General features: G+C 32.1%; 1 protein-coding gene across 1 annotated transcript; it reads right to left on the bottom strand.

The window, feature by feature from the left end:
* Positions 1–4119: 4119 nt before the first annotated feature.
* LOC121215390 (protein CURVATURE THYLAKOID 1D, chloroplastic-like) lies at positions 4120–14977 on the bottom strand. Its single transcript, XM_041089847.1, has 6 exons — positions 14957–14977; positions 14777–14881; positions 14620–14691; positions 14453–14531; positions 12922–13022; positions 4120–4227 (listed from the first exon to the last, which is right to left on the bottom strand). The coding sequence occupies exons 1-6, from the start codon at positions 14975–14977 to the stop codon at positions 4120–4122; spliced, it is 486 nt and encodes a 161-aa protein (XP_040945781.1).
* Positions 14978–16490: the final 1513 nt, after the last annotated feature.

Below are 16490 nucleotides of genomic sequence, written 5' to 3'. Positions count from 1 at the left end.
TTAAACCAAACCGAACAAAAGCATGGAAATTAAACCATTTTCGCATGGCTTTTTATATATTATGATCCAAAACTAACCAAAACATAATCAAGCCTATACATGCCATAAGATCGAGTTCAACTTTAACAAAATACCAAAAGAAGTCGATAGTGTGATAGACTATGCTGATGATCCCCGAGCTCGTAACGCGACTCCCAAAATCTATAAAATAGAGGTAAACAAAAACACACACAGTAAGCTATTAAAGCTTAGTAAGTCATAAGTAAAAATTCAAATATATATACTAATACTTATTCCATCATTAAGTTAAAATAAACCAAATATTATAATATTTTGTACCATATAACACTTTAAAAAAATCACATTTTATTTTCATATAAACAAACCATATGGCCAAATACACATAAATATTTAGCAAAGCCAAATTTTCAACAAATCATTATGCCAAAACATGCTTATATTCAAAAGGTTAACTCATACCCTATATTTCATTTGAAACTATTATCAATTTAAAATAATCAACTTACCTTAACACTAATTAAGCAAATGGCTAACACATACCTGAATAATTTAGCTTTCTTAACACATTTATTTGCTTTTACTATTTCTCACATAAGATTTATAGAATATAGAACCTTGTTTAAAACATCGGCATAAAGCCGGCTAGGCACAAAGCCCGATACATTTCACTGGCACAAAGCCTGCTAGACATAAAGTCTGAAGTAATTCACCGACATCAAGTCTGCTAGACATAAAGTCTGAAGTAATTCACCGACATCAAGTCTGCTAGGCATTAAGCCTGAAAATATCAGATACAAGGATGATCTTTCATATAATTCTTTATGTTTACATAAGTCTTACTCAATTACTGTATCTCTGTAAGAATTGAATTATATTCAATTCTTCATAGCAAACAAACATTCGAACCACATATGTATAATTTACAACATTAAAATTTAGCTCAAAGATTTGTAACCTATATTCGAACCACATATGTATGTAAAATTCATACATTAAATTCAGCTCAAAAACTTTGTAACCTATATTTGAACCACATATGTATATAAAATTCATACATTAAATACAACTCAAGAACTTTAAATATATATATTCGAACCATATGTGCATATATATATAATTCATAATATTATGTTCAGCTTAAACAACTTATATCATTCATTCAAACTTTATATATATAATTCATAACTTTAATTTCAACTCAATAGATTAAATCTTACATTCGACCTACTTGTCCATGTAAATTCTACTATTAGTTTCATATCATTGAACTTAAAGCATACTTTAGCTATTATACATGTAATTTATACCATTAATATCAACCTCCCAAAATCAATTTCTATGTTCGGCTATCACATAGAAAAATCACTAAGTTTTATTCAATTTATATTCTTTTAGTTCCAGCTTACTAAATGTATGATAGATATATTTATATAAATTCCAATTTTATAACATTTAAATTGCTATTAGACTTACCTCGGACAGTGAAAAATTGAAAATGGATAATTAATCGACGATTTTGGTTTTTCCCCAATCTAGCTCCGATTTCTTTGGTTCTTGATCTAAACATATTCAAAATGAGCTAGTTTAAATATTATTAACTTCAATTTAATCCAAAAACGCATAAATGGAAAATTACAAATTTGCCCCTAACATTTTACATTTTTCACAATTTAGTCCGAATTACACAAAACACAAAACATTCAAAATTTGACTATACTATGGTTAGGCTGAAACTTCATTATACTCATACAAGTCCATGCATTTCATTTATTTCGTATTTTAGTCCCTCAAAAATTTATTTTTACAAGTTAGCCCTAAATACTCAAATTCATCAAAAATCCCAAGACAAAACGTGTTAATCTAACACATATATTTCATATTTCATCAACGAACATCATAAAACTCAAACATCCATCAATGGCACATTTCAAAATCATGATCAATTCACAAAATTGAAGCATGGGTTTTGAAGAACACAAAACAATGATATCAAAAACATAAAAATTATCAAAAACCGAACAAAGAACTAACTTTAATCAAAATTCAAAATGGCCGAACCCTCAGCTTGCTCTTTCCTTTTTCTTTTCTTTTACATTCGGTTAGTAGAAACAAAAAAAATGATAATGACTTTTAACTTAAGTTTTTTTATTAGTATAATAACTTTATAATATATTATTTATTATTATAACCTTTATAATTATTATAAAAACTGTATAATATATAAATAGTGCCATCCATTCATTAATTCAATGGAAAAATTGCAACATGAAACCTTCATATTAAAAGAACAACCTCTATTTGGCCCTTCTAAAAATAACCACTAAATTTTTATTTTACGCGATTAAGCCCTATTCTCAAATTAAGCACTCAAACAATAAAATTAATTCACGAAACTTTTACACATATAAATTCACACATAATAAACACAGAAAAAAATATTAAAATATTTTTCAGACTCGGATGTGTGATCCTGAAACCACTGTTCCGATTTGGGTCAAAATCGGGCTATTACAAACATCACCAATTTCTTATTCGAGAGGCATATCCTCCTCAGATCGAATTTTGCAATGTTGGAAACAATTTGCAATTGTTGTAGGCTTCACATCAATATTCCAAGCAGCATTAATAAAATGGATTGCATCCAATACATTAATTTTTTCAGGATTTATTTCTCCTTACTTGTAACCTTCCAAGATGCTAGAATAAAAGCAGCGCTAATAATAAATCTTAACTGCTCTAATAATTCCAGCATCATATGGTTTAATTTTTTATGTTGAATTTTGAGGCAAAAAGAATAATTCAACGTTTTCCAAGCCTTCAATAACTTTGGGATGGGCTAGGAAATTGTCTACTATAAGCAACACCTTTCTACCAATCACTCTAGAGTCAAACCTGTGAACAAAATCTTGAAAAAGTAATCCAGTCATCCAAGCTTTTTTTTTGACTCGATAATGATAGTTAAGATTGTCAATATTCACATGTTTAAAACATCTAGGATTAGCAAACTTACCAATAACCCAAAGAGGTACGTTACCCAAACCATCCTTATTGCAACAAACCACAACAATAAGTCATTCCTTATCCTCTTTTCGTCCTTCTAATTACTTTGTATCTAGTGAATCATCTGCTTGCAGACGATAAAATAAGTGTGTTTCATCCATATTATAGATACCCTTCCAATCAAAATTTTCCAATTTAGCTCTCATTTGAGGTGAAACATATTTAATATTCTCTATAACAACTGAACCACTTTCACCAAATCTTCTATAAGACTTAGTCCCATGTCTTGCCTTGAACCATTCTAGCCAACCAATTGAGAAGTTAAATTCGGAATTGGCATCACTATACATTTTCTGCAGAAACTCTTTTGCTTTAGTTTGAATAATTTCTCCAATTATGTTTACTTTCTCTTGATATTGGAGAAACCACTCATATAATACCTTCTCTAATTCAGGATATTTGGCTAATTTGTGCCTTTTAGCATTGTTATTCTTTATCTCTTTTAACAAATATTCAGATGACCTTTTAAGAGTATTTAATATTGTTGATTGGCTAACAAAGAGATCATATGTTTGTTGAACCCACTATTGTAAATCTTTTTAACTTGAAGAGAAATGCTCATTTTTTAAACTTACATAATGATTTTCTCATCTCATCTATCAATGTAGACTTTTCTAACCTTTCAAATGAAAAGTCATGGAGGAAAAGATTATATGAATTACAATATTTTGATACATACATGTGTTTATTTATAATAAATCTTTTAAACTATCCAATGAATATATATGTATTGGATTTTGAAACCATTAACTCTTTATTCTTTTTGGCTACATGAACCAATTAATTAACTCTTTTTTTTTGTTACATGAACCAATTAACTTTGATCTATTGCACCTGTACAAGCCCAATTTTTATGCCCGGGCCCAATTAACCCTAAACCAACAAACTTCAGCCCAATAACCCAACAGACTCAGCCCAAACCACCCAAACCCAAATAACCCAATTTCAGTTACAACCCAATACAATAAACCCAACTAGCCTAACCCAAACCCGAGGCCCAAATTCGGAGCCCAATTCCCCAAAAGTCAAGCTAGGGTTTCAGAAAAGAAACCCTAGCACCGCAGCCCTCTGCACCCTAGCTCTGCTGGCCACCGCATACGTCCCGTCACCACTCCCACTTGCCACCGACGCCCTCACCTGCTCCACCTACAAAAGAAAAGACACAATAGCAGTAGAATAGGGATTTTGGTTGTAAAAAATGGCTACAAAAGGCCATTCAAAACAGATTGTAAGGGGTTCAGCCCCTATTTTCTACAAAGAAGAGAAATAAAAAAGGGGTTGAACATTCATTTCTGACCGGTTTTCCTTTTTCTTTTTCTACTGTTACTATTGTTTTTTACAAGTTTATTTCTTTTATTTTTTTACACAAAAATATATTTTAAAAAAAGATTAAAAAAAGAAGAAGCCTTTTACCCTTTTTTACGTCACCGGCGCGCTTAGAAGGCCGAGGAGAGTCATCGGAGAGAAAAAAAGAGACTTTTGGTCTCCCCGCCGCCGTGCACGGTGGCGCCGGCGCCGGAGGACGGCGGTCGGTGCGGTGGCTCTCGGCCGGACCCTTGGCCGGCCTCAGAGAGAAAAGGGGAAAGTTGAGAGGATTTTTGGGGATTTTTTTTGAGAAGAAGGAAAAATGAAAGTTTTTGGAAAAAAAATGGGTTTAAATAGGGAAGCAAAACAGCGTCGTTTTGCTCAGCCCTTTAAAACGCCAAAACGGCGTCGTTTAGCTCCTGGCCCGAAAATCCAACCCGCTCCGGCAAAGGGATCCGCGTGTTCTGGCTTGGAAGGGCTATTTGCACATTCAGCCCCTCCGTTTATGCAATAGGGCGCAATCTGATCCCTTTCAGATTTTTAAATTTGGCCATTTGTTTTATAGTTGTTTCATTTTAGTCCCGCCTAAAGTGTTGCGTCGGGAAGGATGGGATATTTCCTTTTTTGGTCCGCCTCCTTTCACGCGTATCCCAAATTAATCTTTTGCTTTTTTTTTTCTGATTTCTCCCCTGGGATTTTGTTTTATTTTCAATCTAATCCTGTTATTGTTATTATTATTATTATTAAGCTTATTATTATTATTCTTGTTATTACATTTATTATTACTTCCCTCATTATTATTTATCCACTTATACCATTTTTAGATTTTGTTATATGTATTCATACTAGCATATATATATATACATTTTTAATTTTTTATATATGTACGTACTTATATTTTTATGTACTTTAATATATATATATATATACTTATATATTATTTGTATTTTATACTTTATATATGTATACCCACATATTTTAAATATACATACTTTTTTTAAGCCTTATAATTTATATATATACATAGATATACATACATAAATATTGTTTTTTTTGTAATTCATATTGTTATCGATTGTTTTATTTGATATATATTTATTTGCTTATCAATATTTTTATGGGATGCTTTAGTTCTTTTTATTTACTCATTTTTTTATTTCAAACCTTGTTGTATATGTATATATGTACATGCATATTTTATATTCTTTATAATTCTTATGTATTCTCTTTATTATTATTGTTTTACTTGATGATTATTTATTTGTTCGTGTGCATCTATTATTTCAAAGATATTTTAATTTTATTTGTTTATGGGCTTGTTTTTTGTATGCTATTGATTTGTCCTCTTTTATTTATCTTATCTTTGATGCTATTGCTCGTATTATTATTTTACTTATATCATTATCATCGTTATTCCATTACACCCATTTTTATTTAGATTTCGAAAAAGAAATTTTAGAAATAAGTAATATTCAGTATTTTGGATCTTCGAGAGAATCGAGCCCTAACGTATTGGGTTCTGACTTTCTTCGTTGAACTTAAATAATCGAGATTACTCTTTTAAAAATGATAAAAAGCTCGTTATCGAGAATTCAATATGTTGTGTCTTAACGCATTGGATGTGACACGTTTTTTCTCGAAACAAGAATTTTTCAAAATAAATGTAATATTCAATGTTTAATATTTTGAGAAATTGTGCCCTAACGTATTGGGTTGCGATTTCTTCATTTGATTTAAACAATTGAATATTCTTTTAAACTTTATTGCACGAATTTTTTTAAGACTCAAGTTAAACGATACCGGGAATTAAAAAAGGATCGTTTCCTAACTTACTGGTCGTGATCTCTTTTTTAATCCAAGATAGTTAAATATCTTTTAAATAAGCATTTTTCATTCGCGTATCGAGAATTCGAGACATTGTGTCCTAACTTACTGGATATGATTCTCTTTCTCGAATAGCGTGAAATATGCCCCCTTTTCTCAGAAATTTTCAACATTTTAATACAAGGATCGTATTTTTAAAATTCTTCAAAGTTTTCAATTTTCGACCTTAAGACATTAAGTAATCAACTAGGTACCAATTTTGGGCGTATTGAGGGTGCTAATCCTTTCTCGTGCGTAACCGACTCCCGAACCCGTTTTTCTGAATTTCTTGGACCAAACTCGTTGTTTTAATAAAATTAAACCGTTTATTAAAAACAACCACTTTTACGAGGTGACCCAATCACACCTCATCAAAAAGGATTGGTGGCGACTCCCGTTTTTTTCGTTTTCAGCAAAAACCAAGTCGACCCCGTTTTCCATCCAAAAAATGGTGTCAACAGCACCTACATGCATATTGGGTTTTGATAAAAAAAATCTCATGCATAAAGTATGAAATATTCTCTAAATTAATAAAATATTAATTTATCGATAAATTAATAAAATATTTATTTAACGATAAACTAATAACCTCGATAAAATAATATTTTTTTGGGTCCCAATGGTATTATTTTATAGAGGTTTTACTGTAATAACTAAAGCTTAATTAACTAATTAAAAATCCTAATTAACATAGCTAGTGATCATCCACCACCTTCCACTCTAATAAAAAGGCCAAAATACTCAATTGGTCCTTCAATTAATTAAAATTCCTTAGAATTAACTTTTACCACTTTTAAAATTTAGTCTTTGTACTTTAATTAGTCACTACTTCAACAATACAATAATTCTATAAATATTTAATAAAAATATATATGGGCTCGATTTACAAAAATAAGGTCTCAATACCTCATTTTTCAACACCACTGACTTTAGGGTCGAAATACTTGTATCGTAATTAACTATTCAATTAACAAATTCGTCAGACCAAAATTCAATTATAATACCATAATTAACTCGTAAATATTAATTAATAATATTTACAGACTTGATCATCGGAGAACGGGGTTTTGAAACCACCGTTTTTGGTACCACTGAAAAACAAGCTATTACAAATGGCATCCTCAATAGGAGTAAGGATATTCCCATGAGTATTTTAATCCTTTTTGGCATCATCATCTACATCGATAATTGTGTCAATTTGTGGAAGGCTAAAAGGTCGCAAGCCCTTGTTAAAGAGTGGTGGGTTCCATGAAAATTCTCCTAGAATTTCTCCACTCTTCCACAAAAGAATCCCAAGACTTTTCCAAGGGTTTAAGATATCAAAATCTACTTCTTCTCCTAGAAGACCTTCTAGGTCAAATCCATGCAAAGTAAGAGATCTTGGCAAGGTTTACATAATCAAACCGATGGTCAAACCGATCATACCACTAGTTTTCGGTTCAATCAATTTGTTTGGTTTAATTGAAAAAAATATTTAAAAAACATAAAAATTAAAAAGTATTAAAAAAAAGAAAATTGGTTCAACCAATTTTTTAACCCAATTCAACTGGTTCATGGTTTAACCAATTTAACCCTTTATTATAGGCAAGCATTTTCTCTAGTTCTCGGTCCAACCAACCAATCTAATCCGATTCTAAAAACAATGTCTCCTTGTAGCTTGGATGCTAAGTACAGTGTCGAGTCTGATCACAAGCATTACCTTGCAAATGTTAACATTAATGTGAACCTTAAAATCAACAAAATCATTTCTTTTTTTGACCTCAAATTGTGCAAGCTCGCTCTCATTCTCTTGAAGTTTGGCTTCAACTTAACCATCCTTCTTAAGGTGAATAGACTTTGCAGCTTTCAATTGCTGCGAATGCTCACTTTTCAACTATTCCAATTTGTTAGCCTATTCAAACTCTAAGGACGCAACCTTACTTTTCAAGAATTTTATTTTAGACTCAGCCTTTGATTTTTCCTTCTCTAACTTTTCCTTCTCCTTCTTTAGATCTTCTAGTTGTGTTTTTGAATCCATCTCTCAAGCAACGCTATAAGCAGTAAGCTTATTAGCCTCTAAAGCTATCTTCTTTGTTGTGGATGCTCTCTTCTTTAGCTCAACATATTTCTTTCTTAGTTCTATTAACTATAGTACTTTACTCGTACATTATCTTCTTCGAATCATTAATCACGTCCAGGTGATACATACAAGGATGGGGTGAAAATTATTAAAGTCCATTCACCAAAGTTGCCAAATTTCAAGTTTTGGAAATTAGTTGACTTGCAACGACTTTTTGGATGGGATCCAAGCATTTATAGGTTGATATGTCTTTATAAAATTCAAATATCTATCTCTTAGCTTCAAAGTGCACTTTAAATCACTCAGTTTTGATTTCAGGAGCTCAAGTTATGACTATTTTAGTGAAGATTGTGCGAGCATAATTTCTGGACGGGATTATTACAGGACATTATGAGTTTCGTGCTTTAATTTGAGTTTAAAATGAATTGGGTTCGAGTTTAAGGCCTAGCTTTGATTATATATGAGCCCAATATTGTATCTATTAGATTTTATTATTTATTTATATTGAATTTTAGGATATTTTTAAATATTTAAATTTGTTTAGGATTTTTATGTTTCTTAATTAGCAAGAAGGTTTAGTTCTACTAAAACTATTTCTTGTTCAGATTAATTAGAGTTTCATTATATTTGAGAGTTTTACATGGATGTAAATAGCTAGCATATATATATAAAGGCCTCTTCATTATTCATTAAAGGCATTAGATTGATTGATTCATTAATAAAATTTTCAACTCTGGCAGTTAATTTCTTTTGTGCAAGATTACTTTCTTGAGATTTTTAGAAATGATTTTTCTTCTCGTTTTTCTTTAAGGAGCAGTGGGAATCCATTCTTCATCTTTCAATTTGTTAAGGATTATTTATTGGAGTGTTGATTATAGCCATTAATTGAATTTTTTGGGGTTTATATCTTAAAAGGTTCAGTTGGACAACTATTTTCTATCCATATCCATCGATTTATTCGATCCATCTTCCACTTTTAATTTTCTATTTCTTTATTGGTTTTGTTGATTTGAATGTTTATTTTTTGTTCCTAGATTTCTTCTTCATTTGTTTTTTTTTATTTTCCTAAATCTGTTTGGCTTCTTCTTTTCATGTTAGATTTGAATCTTTTTTCGAATCGAACAACTTGAATATAATCTTGGTTCGCTGTCCCCTATCACCAGGTCTTGTTCAAAAAACAACATTGCCAACAAATCTATCATGTCTACTACCTACAAGGAAGCATAGCATTACTGGTTGCCCTAGGTAAGCTAATGTCCTAGTTGGCAAATACCCTAGAAACGGTATAAGGGAACTTAATAACAATCTTATCCCTATTGGGAAAATAGTTATATGAATGATTGCCAACTCTACTCAGTAAACCCATGACCCTTCTAGGATGCAAACCTAAAATACCTTGACCCAGTCTAAGGTATACTTATTGCTTGACCCTCAACTTTCCTCCCTCCACTAGATGAATTAGTAGATAAATGAGCATTCAAAATGGTGCTAGGTGCAAATATGTTTCCACTTCTTACTGGTGCTTTATTTCTAGCCCTTTTTAAACCAACATTGACACTTCCTTACTTTCAAAAGAATTTTGGTGGGATTATGAGTGTCACACCCAAATTTATTTAAACCCAGGAATTTAGAATATTTATGGGGTTAAATTGAAAGAGTCTACAAACTAGCGGTTTCTATTGAAAACTCAAGAAAAATTAGGAACATAATGAAATATGGTTGAAAACCAAATCTAGTTCGGTTGAATTAGAACCAATCTATCTTTTTTATGGGAGACAAAATTATTATGGATGAATGGTTGATATACGATTGGAGACCGCTCATGGAGGGCTATAAATAACTGAGAAATGACTTCCCGAAAGACTTCTTCTCCAAATCTATTTTGTTTTCTTCTTTTTCATCCTCTATGGTTACTCCGAGGAAGCAATGTTATTGTAAAGATTTGTATGGGGCAATGATTGTGAGGTTTAAGTCTAAAAAATAAAGGATTCAATAAGTTGTTTCTAAGAGAATAGAAGCTTTGGTATTCGGGAAAGCTAAATGGACAAGGCGAATAAGCATCAGGTGAGTTTCTGTACTCAAACCTAGAACTACAAAGGCATGGTGCATGCTTTCACAAGTTTATGAGTGTCTGCCATTTTAGTTTAAATGCATGATAAAAATGAATATTTAAAAGGGATTAATGACGAGTTAGAGGAAGTTAGGAAAAAGAAATATGATGATTCTGTTAGATACTGCCATATGGTTTTACTGTGTGAACCTATGATATTTGAAGCTCCGGGCCCTGCGGAGGGAACACGTTAGTGTTCGAGCATCAATGTATAAGATGGTGAAATGGAGGAATGGATGGAATGAGATGAGAAGAGTAAAGATTATGGCTAGGAAATAGGACCGATTGGAGGCTATACCTAAAATAAGTAAGACCATAGTTGAAAAATGCTATGACATCATGATGGAAATGAGTAAGACCATGGATGAATGACGCTATGACATCATGGTAAAAAGATGTAAGACCATAGTTGGACTATGGCAACCTAGACAGTCTGTCGGGACACTAAACACAGGGAACACCTAAGGTGTAAGACTATAGTTGGACTATGGCTACCAGTTTAGTTCGTCGGGACAGTAAACACGGGGTTATTGTGTAAGTTCATAGGTATTAAAATGTCACTTACCTCTTTTTATAATTAAACATATTATAATAATTAACTTGATGTAACTTGCCTATATAGCAATTCACAACAATAATGTGAGTTCATCATACAACCAAGTCATATAGCAATTCGAAATTTAACATTTTATTTCAATTTAGTATCATTCACATAGTCAAGTTATCATATAATCATTGGAAAACTGAACTCATTTCATACTGCTTCCATTCCTCTTTTTCATTAACCAATTAGTCTAATGAACTATAATAAACACTCAGATACATGGGTAACTAGACCACGCTAGATTGCTCGTTAGAGCAATAACTACATCACAACAAGACACCGAAGTGCAAAGCCTGTAGGCAACATATAATCATATAACAATACGTCCCTCCACCACACTGGGGTCTCCGTAGAGATATTTAACTTGGTAATCCTCAACAAATGTTAGATTCTGGTATAATTAGTGATAACTCTGAACCAGCACATATATCTCGTACTAGCATGCAATAAACCCTATTTGCATGCCAATCATTTCCTATCCTTTAATATGTTCACTCGAGCACATTTACCATATATATATATATATGTTTCTTTACCATTTATTTTATATCTCACATTTTTGTACCAAACCGTAAGCAATTCAAATTACAGTCAAACATACACAAATTTGCAATTCAAGTATAAAATATAATTAGTCACAATCATACCATATGAACTTACCTAATTAAATCAACAGACAAGTTGAATTATAAGGACTAATCAGTAATTTTTTACCTTTTCCTAAATTATCCTCGTTTTGGTTCAATTCCCGATCTAAACGATAATTCAATTCAATTTATAAAATTTTAAAAAATTATAATAATCTATTATATGCATGTGAAAGTTCAATTTCATCATTCGAATACCCCTAAAGTTTTACATTTTATTCAATTAAGTCTCTATAACCGAAATTGCTCTAACTTTCAAATTTGAGTTTCAATTTCAAAACCAATCTCAATTTCATCATTCTACAGCCTTATACTATAAAATATTATAGAAATATAACATCAATTTTGAAATTTATGCGCTTTAATCCCTATGTTCAAAAACTAGCAATTAAACTTTACAAATTAGTCACTTTTCAGTTCTAAGCTTAAAATCTATCCATTTAATACCAAAAGCTTCAAGAAATCAACAATGAAAATTTTTTAAAACTTTACCAATTTTACAAATTGGTATTCGGGTTAGATAAATCAAGCTCTTGGGACCTCAAAAATATAAAAATTATAAGAAACGAACTTGAGATTGCTTACCAATCAAAGAACTAAAGATTGAAATGTTTGAAACCCTAGTTCTTCTTCTTAGCTACGGTGGAGAAGAAAGATGAGGAGACATGAATTTTATTTTCTTTTAATTTGGCTTATATAATTTAATTAGTTTATTAATTAATTATAATTAACTTAATTAACCTATAATATACTAAACTTAAGCTTAATTAACACTTTTGATGGTTTACAACTCATCCCCACTACCGTTTAACATAATTGGAAGGTCCAATTACTCAATTGGTCCTTTAATTAATTAAAATTTTATAATGATTAACTTTTACCACTTTTACAATTTAGTCATTATACCTTAATTAACTATCCAATTAACAAAATTGAAGAACCAAAATTTAATTAAACCTTATACTAACCTCATAAATATTATTAATATTAATTAATAATATTTATGAACTCACTTGTCGAAAATGAGATTTCAAAACTACTATTTTCAACACCATTAAAAACGGACTATTACATCCTTTATCCTTTTTGACGATATTCCCTTTTGTCTTGAGGGTGCGATTCTCTTACTTCTTGCGGTTGTGCACCCCTGTTGTCGTGAGCTAGGCTCTTTATGGGACTCATTTTGACTCTCAACAATTACTACTGCTTTTTGAAAGGGTTCATTGCAGGATTCGAGCCACTACTCTTAGACCTTTTCTCTGTTAATATTCCCTTCGTTGAGTATGTCCGTGTTGCTTTCTAGGGGGTTATCTTCTGGTGGGTCACCCAATGATCCTTTGCTAGAAGAGCTTCCTACAAGGATAAAATATAAACTTATTAGTTAAAATACAAAGAGACAATGGATGGTAAACTTTAAACACGCACCTGACCTATTTGTGTTAAAACCATAATGTCTCTAAATTCCTCAAAATTAAAATAATTATTCAAAAGGGTATGTCTTAAGACATCCTCATCATCTGAAGCAATTAGGTCTATCACAGGAATGTTGAAATTTCTCTCCATGATTTTAAAAGGATCTCGTATTTGACAACAGTAATTAACGGCATGAACTCCAGCACATCAACAACCCTATTATCAACACCTTTCTCATTCTCATTTTCATTTTCATTTTCATCACATCTCGCCAAGAGATCTTCACCAATTGCATTTTCAACACTTACAATAAGTGTGAAGGAAATGATCTGGCTCCTTGATTTATCCTGATAGGATTATTCCTACTCTGTCTGACGCATTATATTTCTAGGCTTTATCACACACCAATAATCCACTTATGTTAACGCCTCACCTAACATTTGCTAGCTTCGATCTATTGAAGCTTTTATCCTTCAAATAATACTTCTAGATTTTATCCATGGTCATTAACCAGTCTATTTTTAAGGTGTGTCACCACCTATAATGTCTGTACTGAGCCTTCCCAAATGCATTTTCCAAGTTCGTAATTTTGTGCAACGTTCACCATTGGGAGTGTACACTTAATGGGAAAGTCAAACTATTCCTTAATTTTATGTATGATAAAAATCATATTTCTTTGTCTTGGTGGAGGTTGCTCGTTGTATTACTATGATCTGCTACTAATCTCGACGAAGAATGAAGTATACCATGCCTTGCAAATGCTTAGTAGAGGTTGGTCATTGTATTACTATGATTTGCTACAGGTCTCAACGATGGATGAAGTATACCATGCCTTGCGAGTGCTCTATATTTGAAATGACGAGCATTTCTATGTTCTTAAAAGCATTTAGCATTGGAAGCTTGTCGGGCCATTTAGTATACTAATAAAAAGTCAGAAAAACTAATTTGATATTAATATATTTTTTAATTAAATTTAAATAAAAATATTTTATTATTTTTTAAATAATAAAACGATCTATTTGGGTTAACTCCAGCTTGAACTTTTTTTTTTTTTTGAACTCCAACTTCAACCCAGCTCATTATAACCATGAGCACCTTTGGACTGTACTCTGAAACAACATTCAGATTGTCTAAGAAGTAACTTGAATCTTGACCATTTAGATTGTCTAAGAAACAACTTGAATGCTAATGACTAAGGAACCCTATACCGATTTTATTTTATTTTATTTTATATTCTTTTTAGATAATAATAAAAGCTGATATAAATAATATAATAACTACAAACATCTGAAACTTAAATATTAAATCAAACCAAAAATAAATCCATTAAAACCGAACTTTAAAGTCCAAATTAGACCCAGACGAAATACGATCTCTAAGCTCATCATTTAAGCCAACAAGTCGTTGCTTAAGGTCTTGAATTTGAGCAGCCAACTCCTCCCTGTTTTTCTGCCAAATGCAAGAAGTAAAAAGAACTGTTATTTTTTTCCCTTGGCGATTATTTAGAGTCTCAAATCACACTCAATTAGCTAGCTACCTTGAATAACAGATAACGAGAGCTAAACCAGCATGTGTAGCCAAGACCCACAATTTCCATCAAATTTGGGAACTGAATGTTACCATGGAAATCGTCAAATCAAAGGAATATAAAGTGATTATCCAAAAGAAACTCAGATTATACATTCAAAACTCACCAATGGAATTGAATCAACAGCACCCACAAGAGCTGAAGCTAGCCATAAAGCAACCACAGTAGCACTTCCATATAAGGTAATTGAATATGCATCCTCAGGGTCAAGCTGCAATTATTTAGTACACAAATGCGAACTATAACACAATTCTCATTGTATAAATGACCATTGCATGTGACCAACACTGAGTTTCAAATCATTCATTTCCCCACCACCGCAATAACTGAGGTGTACAATTGTTGTTACTCTTTTGTAAAAAGACTTTTAACCAAAATTTAATTGATCAATACCTTTGTGATTGTGATCGGATATATATATTTGTACATGGTATGATAAAAGGGTATTAGCAAATCATGTAGCTCAGGCAACCGCTCAGATCGACATATATTTGTCAATATGCTTCATCAAGAATTTATGATCGACCACGTTCACCAAGTCTAATACTATTAGCAGTTTAGAAAGTTGTTAAGTTTGTTTTAATGCAGTTATATTGTTTAGAGCAAATACGAAGGAATACGAATGCCTATATATACTGTACCTGGTGAGGGTTGCAAAGCTAAGCATTTTTGAATAACAAAATAAGATTATTCTAGTTTCTCTTCTCTGTTTGGATAGTTATTTCTTTCTCTTTACCATATTCTTTCATGGTATCATTCGCCAATTTGATTCTGGATTGTGGTATCATGGCTTCCGCTGACTCCGAGTTTGGTGAGCCGAGCTCTGGTGTTTTCGCCGGCGATCGTGTCACGAATCTGTTTCCTCGGCATGAGGTGGTTAAACTCAATGACGACACCTATCTTCAATGGCGTAAGCAGGTAAAACTAATCGTTGATGGCTATGGCCTTACAGGATTCCTAGATGGTACCGTTGCTCCTGTTAAATAAACTTAAATGAAAGTTAAGAGTCATGTAAGTGAAAGGTCAAGAGTTGAAAGGTCAAGAGTTATATTGTTTTTTAATGGGTTTAAATTAGTAGTTTTTTATTTAGGAAAATGAAAGGTCAAGAGTCATTGGTTTATGGTTATTATTAGATTTTAATATTTTCAATTTTTGTTGTTTTAAATGGTAAACTATAGCCTATAAATAGTTTGTAAGCTTTTGATTTTATATGAGAGAACAATTTTATATTGAGAACATTTTCCACAATTTGGTATCAGAGCTATGGAGAGTGTGACTAGTAATGTGCCATTGCCTCGACTAACAAAGGTGAACTATGAGAATTGGAGCATCCAAATGAAAGCTCTTCTCGGGTCTCAAGATGGTTGGGAGGTGGTCCAAGAAGGTTTCGTAGAACCGACAACTACTGCGGGATATACGGCGGCTCAAAATAAGGCGTTGAAAGAAATGCGGTCGAAAGATAAGACGGCATTGTACATGTTATTTCGAGCCGTTGATGAGTCGGGCTTTGAGAAGATTGCAAGTGCGACAACTTCAAAAGAAGCGTGGGACATTTTAGCAAAGGTGTACAAAGGAGCCGACCGAGTTAAACAAGTCCGACTTCAAACTCTTCGTGGCGAGCTGGAAGGCATGAAGATGAAGGAATCAGAAGGTGTCTCCGACTACATCACGCGTGTTCAAACCGTGGTGAACCAACTCAATCGAAACGGAGAAGCGTTAACTGATGCACGAGTTGTGGAGAAAATTTTGAGATCGTTAACTGACAGTTTCGAAAATGTCGTATGTGCCATAGAAGAGTCAAAAGATCTAGCAACGCTTAC

Source organism: Gossypium hirsutum, chromosome D03 (assembly GCF_007990345.1).
Source record: "Gossypium hirsutum isolate 1008001.06 chromosome D03, Gossypium_hirsutum_v2.1, whole genome shotgun sequence".
Taxonomy (NCBI): Eukaryota; Viridiplantae; Streptophyta; class Magnoliopsida; order Malvales; family Malvaceae; genus Gossypium; species Gossypium hirsutum.
Note: the sequence above shows the minus strand (reverse complement) of the source record. Positions and strands in the feature narration are given on the sequence as shown.